This window comes from Dreissena polymorpha, chromosome 13 (genome assembly GCF_020536995.1).
Source record: "Dreissena polymorpha isolate Duluth1 chromosome 13, UMN_Dpol_1.0, whole genome shotgun sequence".
Classification (NCBI taxonomy): Eukaryota; Metazoa; Mollusca; class Bivalvia; order Myida; family Dreissenidae; genus Dreissena; species Dreissena polymorpha.
In genome coordinates, this window is record NC_068367.1 from 4,472,101 (window position 1) to 4,485,987 (window position 13,887).

General features: G+C 36.1%; 1 protein-coding gene across 5 annotated transcripts in view; it reads right to left on the minus strand.

The window, feature by feature from the left end:
- The window catches only part of LOC127855309 (reversion-inducing cysteine-rich protein with Kazal motifs-like), a 207,139-nt gene that overhangs the window by 95,493 nt on the left and 97,759 nt on the right, over positions 1 to 13,887 (minus strand). For 3 of the 5 annotated variants that reach the window (XM_052390769.1, XM_052390768.1, XM_052390767.1), the window contains exons 3-4: positions 8,001 to 8,075; positions 1,754 to 1,790 (exon numbers count right to left, since the gene is read on the minus strand). The exons of 1 other annotated variant lie outside the window; for it this stretch is intronic. In XM_052390769.1, the coding sequence (XP_052246729.1) occupies positions 1,754 to 1,790; positions 8,001 to 8,075 (112 nt within the window). The remainder of the gene's footprint in view (positions 1 to 1,753; positions 1,791 to 8,000; positions 8,076 to 13,887) is intronic. One more of the 5 variants, XM_052390770.1, reaches the window with a different exon arrangement.

Here is a 13,887-nt window from a genome sequence, read left to right on the forward strand (position 1 = left end):
AACAGGTCTTTTCCTGGTCTTTTTGTGAAAAAATCTTTTAAATTACAGTTACATATTTTGTAGGTTGTTAACAAAAATCGAGATATACAGTCTATACCAATCATAAGTCTTTAAGAAATTTCTTTCTAAAATTTTGAAATTGGGATTATTATTTTTAGTGTGAGCGTTATTTATTGAATTATCATTGAAATCTGTACATATTGGCTGCTTTCAGGGAAATCGGGGCTTAATGCATGTCAAATAAGATTAGCCTGTGCACACTGATTAGCCTGTGCATTGCACACAAACTAATCAAGGATGACATTTATGATTTTATAATGTTTTTCATTTAATGATTCTCTGGCACTGGGATGACAATTAATGCATATGCATTAAGCCCTGTTTTCCCAAAATGAAGCTAAAATTATTGTTCATTAATGATTTTAAAAAAACACATCTGGACTTGTGCTTTAAGACACACTCTTTATAAATTTGAATGGGTTGTGTTCATTTAAAACTTGCAATATAAATAGTTATAACATAATTTTTAAAACTGAATTGCGTCTAAACCTTACAACAGCGAACACCTAAAGTGCCTTCAGTTTTTTATTTAATTTTGGTTTGGGATCAGGTCAATTTGATTTGGGTTTGGGTCTGTTTTACAGCCTTTTTTACATAGCAGAATAACCCCTGAAGGCTCTTGAGTCTGTTTCCTGGGTAGAACCAGAACTTGGTGTCTTAAGTACAGATAGAAGGCACACTCCATGTGGTGATCAACCATGTGTTCAGTAGACCAATAGTAATGTTAGTTTCATAAAAAAGAAAGGCAGTTTTGGCAATCCATATACAACAATTAAAACAACAATTGCTTGCCAATGACTTTTAAAGAACATAAATGAGAACTGTTGCTTTGTTATAATGAATACTCTGCAATCAAAATGAATATATTAAAAATTTGTTTTTTATTCTTTTCTTGTCATCTTTAATTTGGAAAATGTATGAATATCACAAACTATATATATAGCATGAAAAATACTCACAAACTACAACAGTTTTAATTTTATTGTAAAAGGATCCATGTTAAATTCACCAGCAAGGACACATTTGAATTGTATCCTTTTTTATGGATTTTATCATTAATTTATACGATCATTTGAAGAATTATAGGTTTTGTAGTTAACGCATTTGACTATTACAACTGAACACATAACCTTTAAGATCAGTAATTTAGCAAAAACTTGCAACCAACAAACACCAGACTATGTGGCACTGTCTTAAATTCACAGAGTGTTTCACAATAAATTGCCTGATCCTTTCCTTTGTTATGATAACAATCTTAATCCAATAACTAAATATTGTCAGTTTTACTGGAGCCATTAACTTTAGTCACCAAGAGGGATTGAGTAGGAAAATCAAATATTAATCCATAAAGAACTCCACTACGAAGTTTAATGCAGGAGAATATTTCTGAAAACATGATTTTTTGTTGTCTTTGTTCTGATGACTTAGTTTGTTTTTCAGCTTAGAACAGATTGAAATATGTTGACATAACAACACACCATTTTAAAATTTAACTACAATTGAAATTCATGCATCATGAAAATCAAACAAATATAATGAAATTCAATTCAAAGTGGGTTGATTGTAAAAAAAAATGTTGGGCAGACATTTACAAAAGTAACAGGATTTTACGCAATAAAAAATCAATTCAAAATTATTAACGTTTTAGTTATTTTGCAGAGAAACACCTTAAACCACCAATACTTGAACTTACCTGGAGCCATGTGTTCCAAACATTTCCATAATTCGCCCTGCAAATAGAAACAGACACACACTTTAGATCAAGTATTATATAATAAAGTATATAATAAAATCTTAAGTTCTGGTAAATTGCAAATTATAACACATTTAAATCAAAGAAAATGTAGCAAACTACAAGAATGTAACGTAACCAAATCTAAACAATAAAATATTGTATCATTAAAAAAGGAAGAAATGCTGAAGGCTAAAAATGAAAAAATGATGATTGCTGGAAATGAAGAAAGGACGATGACTTGAAAGGAAGAACATATGATGGCTAGAAAGGATGAAACAATCAAAATTGTGTTCTGCTGTGACTGAATAAAACAACAAAACACAATGGAGTAACATTGCTGGATAAAATGACTGCAACATGTTTGTGTCAAATAAATATCACACAGGGATTATCTGGGATGTTTCTGCTATCAAATCTGACAATAAAATTATAGAAATATAAATATCATCTGGATGGATTTTCTTGACTAAATTAAGGATAAAGTCAGCAAAGGCAAAAACGAATCATTCTTTTGTTAAGCTGTTTTTGGACACATTGAAAACTAAATGTCCAACAAAAAATGTTACAATGCATTAAAACATGAAGCATCTTTATATCTTAACTGTTTCCATAGTAATTTCAAATCTTATTTAGAGAGAACTTTCATGATACTGTCAGCATATTGCCCATCATATCAGTGTTGTAGATAAGGTTTGCAAAGAACAAGGTGAATTTGTATTTCCAAAAGAGTACTTGGCTGGTAGCAGACATATTGTCTCTGTGGCATATTTTCAGCATAGCATGTGATATATATGCAGCAAACTTCCATTTATACCAAGCTCCAGCACAGTGTACCTTTAAAAAACAAGAGGGCCAAGATGGCCCTAGTACGCACACCTGAGGAGTCGGTTCATTCAATCTTTACCAAATGTCAAACTTAACCTACATATTGTCCAGACGAACATCCTGGTCAAGTTTCATTATTATTTCATCTGCGAGTCATGATCAATGTACCTATGAAGTTTCATGATCCTAGGCATAAGCATTCTTGAGTTATCATCCGGAAACCATTTTTCTAAGTCGAGTCACAGTGACCTTGACAGCCATTGTGTGAATACGTTTTTTGGCACTAGGACCTTGACCTTTGACCTAGTGACCTGATAATCAATAGGGCTCATTTGCGTGTCATGATCAATGTACCTATGAAGTTTCATGATCCTAGGCCTAAGCGCTTGAGTTATCATCCAAAAACCATTTTACTATTTTGGGTCATCGTGACCTTGACCTTTGACCTATTGACCTGAAAATCAATAGGGGTTATCTGCGAGTCATGATCAATGTTTCTATGAAGTTTCATTATCCTAGGCATAAGCGTTCTTGAGTTATCATCCGGAAACCATTTTACTGCTTTGGGTCACCGTGACCTTGACCTTTGACCTAGTGACCTGAAAATCAATAGGGGTCATCTGCAAGTCATGATCAATGTATCTATGAAGTTTAATGATCCTAGGCATAAGCGTTCTTAAGTTATCATCCGGAAACCATTTTACTATTTCGGGTCATCATGACCTTAACCTTTGACCTAGTGACCTGAAAATTAATAGGGGTCATCTGCCAGTCATGATCAATGTTCCTATGAAGTTTCATGATCCTTGGCATAAGCGCTCTTGAGTTATCATCCAGAAACCATCTGGTGGACGGATGGACCAACATGAGCAAAACAATATACCCCCTCTTCTTCGAGGGGGGGGGGGGGGGCATAATGAGAAAACTGCCCCCCTCCCAGCAGCCATGTTATTCAACTGACCGGAACCATTTTTTAACTCAACTCTCGTATCAAGGAAACAAATGTTCTGAGCAAATTTCATGAAAATTGGGCCAAAAATGTGACTTCTACTGTGTTCACATGTTTTCACTATATACATAAAGAGAAAAATGCCCCGCCCACTGGCGGCCATGATTTTTCACTGATCCCGACGATTTTCAAACTTGTCCGAGATATCAATAAAACCAATGTTTTGACCAACTTTCATGATGATTGGGCAAAAATTGTGACTTCTAGAGTGTTTACAAGGTTTCTCTATAGCCAAATAGGGAAAACTGCCCCTATATACATATAGAGAAAAATGCCCCGCCCACAGACGGCCATGTTTTTTCACCAATCTTGACCATTTTCGAACTCATCCGATACATCAATTGAACCAATGTTTTGACCAACTTTCATGATGATTGGGCAAAAATTGTGACTTCTAGAGTGTTTACAAGGTTTCTCTATAGCCAAATAAGGAAAACTGCCCCGTCCACTGGCGGCCATGTTTTTCAACGGATTGAAACCACTTTTAAACTCAACCAAGATATCATTAAGACAAACATTTTGACAAAGTTAAATGAAAATTGGGCATAAAATGTGACTTCTACAGTGTTTACAAGGTTTTTCTTTTTTTTGATCTAGTGACCTAGTTTTTAACCCGGCACAACCCAGTTTTGAAATCGGCCGAGATTTTATTGGGACAAAGCTTCTGACCCAGTCTCATGAAGATGGGACAAGAAATGTGGCCTCTAGAGTGTTTATGAGCAAATGTTAACGGATGGACGGACGGACATACGAAGGACAAAGACCGGTCACAAAAGCTCAACTGAGCAATCAGGTGAGCTAAAAAAATCCTGCTTGTTCCACTCCTGCAATTTACAGTTACGAATTCGTCAGAAGGTAGGTCATTGTATCCTATTCCTTTTTTATTGTATACATGTCAATAACATATACCATTAAATTTAAAACTTGTGTAAGGCAGTTCAACATGGATTCAATGGTATCATTTTGTTTGAAAGTATAGATTCAAACATGCTAAATTACATGAAAAAGGGTATATTGTTTAAGATTATAAAGGTTTTCTCACCTATTGACATATAGTTTTAGTCTATGAAAATATTTTGCTTTGCAGCAATTTTGCCAGGATGGTAAAACGATGTGAAACCAGTATAATTGTATTATAGGCCTTTTGCAGATTAAACACAATTTAAAAAGCTATATTTTTCTTTAATAAAAAAAAGATTATAATAAAAGAAATTACAGCATGGCATTAATATAAAATTATTATTTAGTCACTGCAATATTCCTTTGACAAATTATTGAGTCACTGCAATATTCCTTTGACAAATTATGATCAGAGACAGCAAATTAAAACTGCACATCAAATAAATGCTGATATCCAATGATCAAGAGTCTTACATAAGATTACACTGTCACTGGATTTAGTACATTAAATCTGTTTTATACAAACTAGTAAAATTGCTTGATAGTTGAAGCTGAACTTCAATGTTATTAAAAGGAATCGAACACGATTTAGATTTCTTTTGGTTTGTGCGCGATCTGACTTTTTTGAGATTTGTTCTCTGAATCATCCAAAATTATTGAAACATTTTAATTATTTTCAATGTTAAGTATTTTTCTCTTCAAGGTCGGCTTATCAATGTGGAACTCTTAGTAAATCAAAGTCAGCTCTAAATGCCTACATAATCCTCTTTGGATTTTTAATAAAATGTATTGACAACTTTAGACTTACAAAATTGGACATGAACTTGAATACATTCAATCTTGCTTTAATATAATATTACTAATTATTAGCTGTGGATTAGTTATAATGGTCCCATTATGAAATATCAGGCTTCCATGGAGCCTCAACACGGGCTTCTCAAAAGCTTGCATTCTAAGCCGCTTCATTTCATGCAATATCACATCATGAAATATTTTTCTATAAAGTGCTATTAAAGGAAGAATTTATGCAATTTTGAAGTTTTGTATGCAAACAAAAACTAATTTTATAAAGGTAATGCTATTGCAAATAGAAGTGAGAATGAAGCATGTCCAGGGTATATAGTGTTACAAAATATTGTTCACTGAGTAATCAGATAAGGAACAAGAGGGCCAAGATGGCCCTAGTTCGCTCACATGAGAGGAGTCGGTTCATTCAATCTTTACCAAACGTCAAACTTGTCCTAGATATTGTCCAGACAAACATCCTGGTCAAGTTTCCTCATTATTGAACAAAAATTCTGGCATATTGAGTGATTTTGTTTTTGTAAGATTTGACCTGGTGACCTATATTTTGAGTAGACCCCCTTAACAAACATCAAACTTTGCTTACAAAAATAAATATTATGACTAAGAATCATAAAATCTGTAACAAAATTGTGACCTCTAGATAGTTAATAAGTATTTTGTACAATATAATGAAAATTGGACAATATAAGGGCAATAATTATGGCATTAATTATGTGATAAATATAAAACCAATATTTTCACCAAGTTTCATGATGATTGGGCAAAAAATGTGACTTCTAGAGTGTTCAAAGCTTTTTTTACTATATAATTATAAGAAAACTGCCCACAATTAACTATTTTCAAACTCAACTCTCATATCAAGGAAACAAATTTTCTGACCAAATTTCATGCAATTGGGCAAAAAATGTGACTTCTAGAGTGTTCACATGTTTTCACTATATACATATAGAGAAAAAATGCTCCGCCCACTGGCGGCCATGTTTTTTCACTGATCCCAACCATTTTCAAACTCGTCCGAGATATCAATAAAAGCAATGTTTTGACCAACTTTCATGATGATTGGGCAAAAGTTGTGACTTCTAGAGTGCTAACAAGGTTTCTCTATAGCCAAATAAGGAAAACTGCCCCGCCCACTGGCGGCCATGTTTTTCAACGGATTGAAACCACTTTTGAACTCAACCAACATATCATTAAGACAAACATTTTGACAAAGTAACATGAAGATTGGGCATGAAATGTGACATCTACAGTGTTTACAAGTTATTTTTTTTTTTACCTAGTGACCTAGTTTTTGACCTGGCACGACCCAGTTTCGAACTCGACTGAGATTTCATGGGGACAAAGCTTCTGACCAAGTTTCATGAAGATCAGACAATAAATGTGGCCTCTAGAGTGTTTACAAACCAAATGTGGACGACGGCCGGATGGACGGACGGACAGATGACGGACAAAGACCGGTCACAAAAGCTCACCTGAGCAATCAGGTGAGCTAAAAATAAAATCCAACATATCCTTATGGGGAGAATTTTGGTCATTAAGGCATCTTTGTATGGATTAAATTTTGTCACAAAGAATTCTGGTAACATAAAGCTAAAAAGACTTTTGTATACCGTAAAAAGAGAAACTTCAGGCAGTAAGACACTATTTAAGATAGTCTAATATCTTCATAGACCACTGTGAAGGTTATAAATCTAATACCTAAATAGACTAAGGTATCTTTAAGCTGTAAAGAACACTTTGTAGGTTCTCTTAGCCAGAAAGACAACTTTGTAGGAATTTTCAACATAAAGTCCATGATGTAGGGAACTTTCACCACCAAGACCACTGTGTCGAGAATTTTCACCACCGAGATCACTACGTAGGGAATTTTCACAACCAAGACCACTGTGTATGGAATTTTCACCACCAAGACCCCTGTGTAGGGAATTTTCACCACCTAGACCACTGTGTAGAGAATTTTCACCACCAAGACCACTGTGTAGGGAATTTTCACCACCAAGACCACTGAGTAGGGAATTTTCACCACCAAGACCACTGAGTAGGGAATTTTCACCACCAAGACCACTGTGTAGGGAATTTTCACCACCAAGACCACTGTGTAGGGAATTTTCACCACCAAGACCACAGTGTAGAGAATTTTCACCACCAATACAACTGTGTAGGGAATTTTCACCACCAAGACCACTGTGTAGGGATTTTTTTTCAGCACCAAGACCACTGAGTAGGGATTTTTCACCACCAAGACCACTGTGTAGGGAATTTTCACCACCAAGACCACTGTGTAGGGAATTTCACCACCAAGACCACTGTATAAGGAATTTTCACCACCAAGACCACTGTGTCGAGAATTTTCACCACTGAGACCACTATGTAGGGAATTTTCACCACCAAGACCACTGTGTAGGGAATTTTCACCACCAAGACCACTATGTAGAGAATTTTAGCCACATTAAAAATCTTTCAGGAATCATAGTCACAACATCCTCTCAAGCCAGGAATTGTTGTTACATTGCATGGTTCTGAATAAATTATAAATAAAATCTGTCATGTAACTTGTCTTCATTTTTAAAAACTGTTTCAGGGGGGTTGCGGCTTTAGGCAAGCCCCACCATCTCTGAAAGGAAATAAGCCCTGCCATTCACCATGTCCTATGGGAGTACTCACCAGGTGGTCTGGACACATGCGAGGGGCTGTCAACAATAGAGAGATCTGCTCAATGGAGTCCCTCGTCTGCCCCATCTGAAATACAGTACCATGTTATATTATAGGAAACATATTTATTTTTTTGTTTATATTTATTTTGTTACCTCATCAAATAACATTACCTCAGAATTCCCAGAATCAATTTAAACAACACCAGGGCCCATATTAACCGACCAATTCGTATTCTTATAAATAAAGAATAGACTGAGCCACATGCACAAATTCAGAGACTGAATACACAGTCAAGCTGGAAATGGTGCTTGTGTCAATAATAAACTTTTCTAAATTAATACTGATGCAATTATATGTGTTACCTGTCATGCAAGCCTTAAATTTCAAGTATTTTAGAACACTACTTTTTTCAGAATATTTTTCTATTTTTAGACTTAAGTCTAAGAATTGGTTGGTCAATACGTTCACATATTCAGAATAAAAAAAATGGAACATTTGTCTTCAGAGATAGTCTGTCAAGCAAACTCTTCCAGTATATGCAATTAGAGATACTGTAAAACCATTACATTTCGTGTGGTACAAATTTTCGTGAATTTCGATGGTCCGCTGAACCACGAATTCAAGTACCAACGATTATTTATACATGTTTAATCTGAAATCGGTCATTTCCCAATGTCATTTCGACATTTTCTTTTGTTGTTGGTTATTCGAGATATTTGTTTTTTGTAATAGTTAGTAGGAGAACGTGTCTGAACTGTTCCCGTTTGCAACCATTTTGAAAGAGGCATTGTTTGATTGGGATATGATGGTTAATAAAATATGTTGTTTTCTTGATTGAAAGTGTTTGGGTAATAATACTCAAATTAACAGTTTGCAGATTTATCACATACGTCAATTAGTGCCAATTAAAGTTAAAAGAGACATAATGGTTTTCATGCGTGTATTTTGGGGACCTTATTACTCAATTGTTTCTACTAAGGGAACGATTGCGCTGAGAATTGCAAATATTGTTAAAACAACATTGATGGCAATTAGCGAGCAGGGACCCACCATTTAAGTTAAGTGCGCCGATTTATCGCTCTTATCGACAATTATCGGTAATACTTTCATGCTTCAGTGCACATTAACCTCATATCTTGCTGTCAACACAGATTAGCTGAATATGCTTTATTATCACTCTGATTGTTTTAATAAAAGTTTAGTTATTATGACAGTCAGACTTTACTGAAAATTTGATATCCACGAAATTACGTGTCAACGAATTAGTTGTTTATTATTAAACCACCAAATTTCGTACTGACGAATTTCTATACGTTTACAGTAGTCATACAAGGGGCAAAGACACCTTACACCGTAAGTGGTTGTATCTAGAATGTAGAGATTTTAATTTAACCCTTAAATTTCCCCCATAAGCAGCATTCAAAGCGAAAATGGCTTTTGCAACCAGCATAAAACCAGAACAACACAATTATATAGAGGATATTTGTTGGATTCCGTGAATTATACATTTTAATTCACAAGTGTTCATAGAAAATAATATTTTCAAGAGTGGCGCAGCCACGAGTGAAAATATATATTTTCTATGATCACAAGTGAATTAAAATCGATATTCCACCGAATAAAAAAAAAAATCTTTTTATTTTATGCTTTTTTTTAAACGTTTATATACATTGTTAAAGAGTTTAACTAAAGAATTTTGCTGGCACAATGAAGCCATTTCCTAAAACAAGAGGGCCAAGATGGCCCTAGTTCGCTCACCTGAGAGGAGTCGGTTCATTCAATCTTTACCAAATGTCAAACTTGACCTAGATATTGTCCAGAAAAACATCCTGGTCAAGTTTCATCATTATTTCACCTGTAAGTCATGATCAATGTACCTATGAAGTTTCATGATCCTAGGCGTAAGCATTCTTGAGTTATCATCCAGAAACCATTTTTTTAAGTTGAGTCACCGTGACCTTGACAGCCATTGTGTGAATACGTTTTTTGGCACTGTGACCTTGACCTTTGACCTAGTGACCTGATAATCAATAGGGGTCATCTGCGAGTCATGATCAATATACCTATGAAGTTTCATGATCCTAGGCATAAGCGTTCTTGAGTTATCATCCAGAAACCATTTTACTATTTCAGGTCACCTTGACCTTGACCTTTGACCTAGTGACCTGAAAATCATTAGGGGTCATCTGCGAGTCATGATCATTGTACCTATGAAGTTTCATGATTAGGGCTGTCACGATTCACCAGTATATTGGTATATCGCGGTGCATGTCGTGAAAAAAATCGCACCGTGGTACGGCGTTGCCGCACCGTTTTTTTTAATACTATTATATTAGCACAGATATAAATACATTACATAATTATTTTGATATAGATATCGTTTTGAAAAATGTAGAAGCTATTCAAAAGGGCTAAATAAATCATCCGTTAATATCCAGGTCAAGCAAGCGCTTCCACTTGTAGATGTTTAACTTTCACGTTTAAAATACGGCGATGTATGGGTCCGTACCTTTTTTGGAATTAGGGACAGATTTCCTTTGCAAATAAGTTCATAATTATCCAAAAGATGTTTATTCTATTTCTTATTTTCTTTCTTTAGTATATCGATCATTCAAAGCATGGCACTTCCGAATCATGTTATCTTAAGATTCTGAATAAGTCGAGGAAGAGTCAGAACGCTACGGATTTCCAATACTGGTCCCGCTGACTCCGCATTTTGAACATGCCCTTGAAGCGTTCGATTTACACAGATCGTAGTCACAGCTATTGTAAACAACATGGCAGACATTTTAGAAAAAGACGCGAACAATAATAATGACTACTTCTATCAAGTTTATTACAGTTTCTTTTACAGTTTCTAGTCATACTATGATACCAGTGTTTTCTGATTATTGAGTTTAATAAAGTTTGTAAAACTTGATATTCTGCTGTTTTCTTCACAGATACATATTCTGTAAAATATCGCGGTACGTACCACGATACAGTGTTGCCGTACCACGATATACCGCGGTACGCTCACGGCGTATCGTGACAGCCCTATTCATGATCCTAGGCATAAGCGTTCTTGAGTAATCATCCAGAAACCATTTTACTATTTCAGGTCACCATGATCTTGACCTTTGACCTATTGACCTGAAAATCAATAGAGGTCATCTTCCAGTCATGATCAATGTATATATGAAGTTTCATGATCCTAGGCATAAGCGTTCTTGAGTAATCATCTGGAAACCATTTTACATTTCGGGTCACCGTGACCTTGACCTTTGACCTAGCAACCTGAAAATCAATAGGGGTCATCTACGAGCCATGATCAATGTACCTATGAAGTTTCATGATCCTAGGCCTAAGCCTTCTTGAGTTATCAACTTGAAACCATTTTACTATTTCGGGTCATCGTGACCTTGACCTTTGACCTAGTGACCTGAAAATCGATAGGGGTCATCTGCCAGTTATGATCAATGTACCTATGAAGTTTCATGATCCTAGACCTAAACGTTCTTGAGTTATCATCCAGACACCATTTTACTATTTCGGGTCATCATGACCTTGATCTTTGACCTAGTGACCTGAAAATCAATAGGGGTCATCTGCGAGTGATCAATGTATCTATGAAGTTTCATGATCCTAGGCATAAGTGTTCTTGAGTTATCATCTGGAAACCATTTTATTATTTCTGGTCACCGTGACCATGACCTTTGACCTAGTGACCTGAAAATCAATAGGGGTCATCTACGAGTCATGATCAATGTACCTATGAAGTTTCATGATCCTAGGATTAAGCCTTCTTGAGTTATCACCTTGAAACCATTTTACTATTTCGGGTCATCGTGACCTTGACCTTTGACCTAGTGACCTGAAAATCAATAGGGGTCATCTACGAGTTATGATCAATGTACCAATGAAGTTTCATGATCCTAGGCCTAAACGTTCTTGAGTTATCATCCGGAAACCATTTTACTATTTCGGGTCATCGTGACCTTGACCTTTGACCTAGTGACCTTAAAATCAATAGGGATTATCTGAGAGTCATGATCAATGTATCTATGAAGTTTCATGATCCTAGACATAAGCGTTCTTGAGTTATCATTCGGACACCATTTTACTGCTTTGGGTCACCGTGACCTTGACCTTTGACCTAGTGACCTGAAAATCAATAGGGGTCATCTGCGAGTCATGATCAATGTATCTATGAAGTTTCATGATCCTAGGCATAAGTGTTCTTGAGTCATCATCCGGAAACCATTTTACTATTCCGGGTCATCGTGACCTTGACCTTTGACCTAGTGACCTGAAAATCAATAGGGGTCATCTGCGAGTCATGCTCAATGTACCTACAAAGTTTCATGATCCTAGGCATAAGGGTTCTTAAGTTATCATCTGGAAACCATTTTACTATTTCGGGTCAACGTGACCTTGACCTTTGACCTAGTGACCTGAAAATCAATAGGGGTCATTTGCGAGTCATGATCAATATGCCTCAAAGTTTCATGATCCTTAGCATAAGCGCTCTTCAGTCATCATCCGGAAACCATCTGGTGGACGGACGGACCGACATGAGCAAAACAATATACCCCCTCTTCTTCGAAAGGGGGAGGGGGGCATAATGAGAAAACTGCCCCCCTCCCAGCAGCCATGTTATTCAACTGACCAGAACCATTTTTGAACTCAACTCTCGTATCAAGGAAACAAATGTTCTTAGCAAATGTCATGAAAATTGGGCCAAAAATGTGACTTCTACTGTGTTCACATGTTTTCACTATGTACATATAGAGAAAAATGCCCCGCCCACTGGCAGCCATGTTTTTCACCGATCCAGACCATTTTCAAACTTGTCCTAGATATCAATAAAACCAATGTTTTGACCAACTTTCATGATGATTGGGCAAAAATTGTGACATCTAGAGTGTTTACAAGGTTTCTCTATAGCCAAATAGGGAAAACTGCCAATATATACATATAGAGAAAAATGCTCCGCCCACTGGCGGCCATGTTTTTTCACCAATCTCGACCATTTTCGAACTCGTCCGAGACATCAATTGAACCAATGTTTTGACCAACTTTCATGATGATTGGGCAAACATTGTGACCTATAGTGTTTACAAGGTTTCTCTATAGCCAAATAAGGAAAACTGCCCCGCCCACTGGCGGCCATGTTTTTCAACGGATCGGAACCACTTTTGAACTCAATCAAGATATCATTAAGACAAACATTTTGACAAAGTTACATGAAGATTGGGCATGAAATGTGACTGCTACAGTGTTTACAAGGTTCTTCCTTTTTTGACCTAGTGACCTAGTTTTTGACCCAGCACAACCCAGTTTCGAACTCGGCCGAGATTTCATTGGGACAAAGCTTCTGACCAAGTTTCATGAAGATGGGACAAGAAATGTGGCCTCTTGAGTGTTTACGTGCAAATGTTAACAGAAGGACGGACGGACATACGTGGACAGAGACCGGTCACAAAAGCTCACCTGACAAAATCAGGTGAGCTTAAAATGACGTCATTCCACAGTAAACAGTGAAAATTATCGATAATTTTCACTGTTAATTTTCACTTTTTGAAACAGTGAAATTATCAGTTTAAATCACTGATATTTCTCTATAAACCACCGGAGAGCATAAAATAAAATGTATCTACAGATGAACTGACAAACAGACAGACATCCATGGTGAATCCGGTGCATATGTATCATCTTAAAGCCTGCAATTCTGGGTCAACAACAATACATGTATTAACCCTTTCCCACTTAGATACGTATTTGTAAGCATTTGTAGTATCCCTTGGAAAGTAAAATTTAGTTAAAGACATTCTTACTAAATTCAAGTTTCAAAGGCTTCATTTCCAACCCTTAGATACTGATGAACAGCAAACAGCATAAAACCTAAACAGACTGC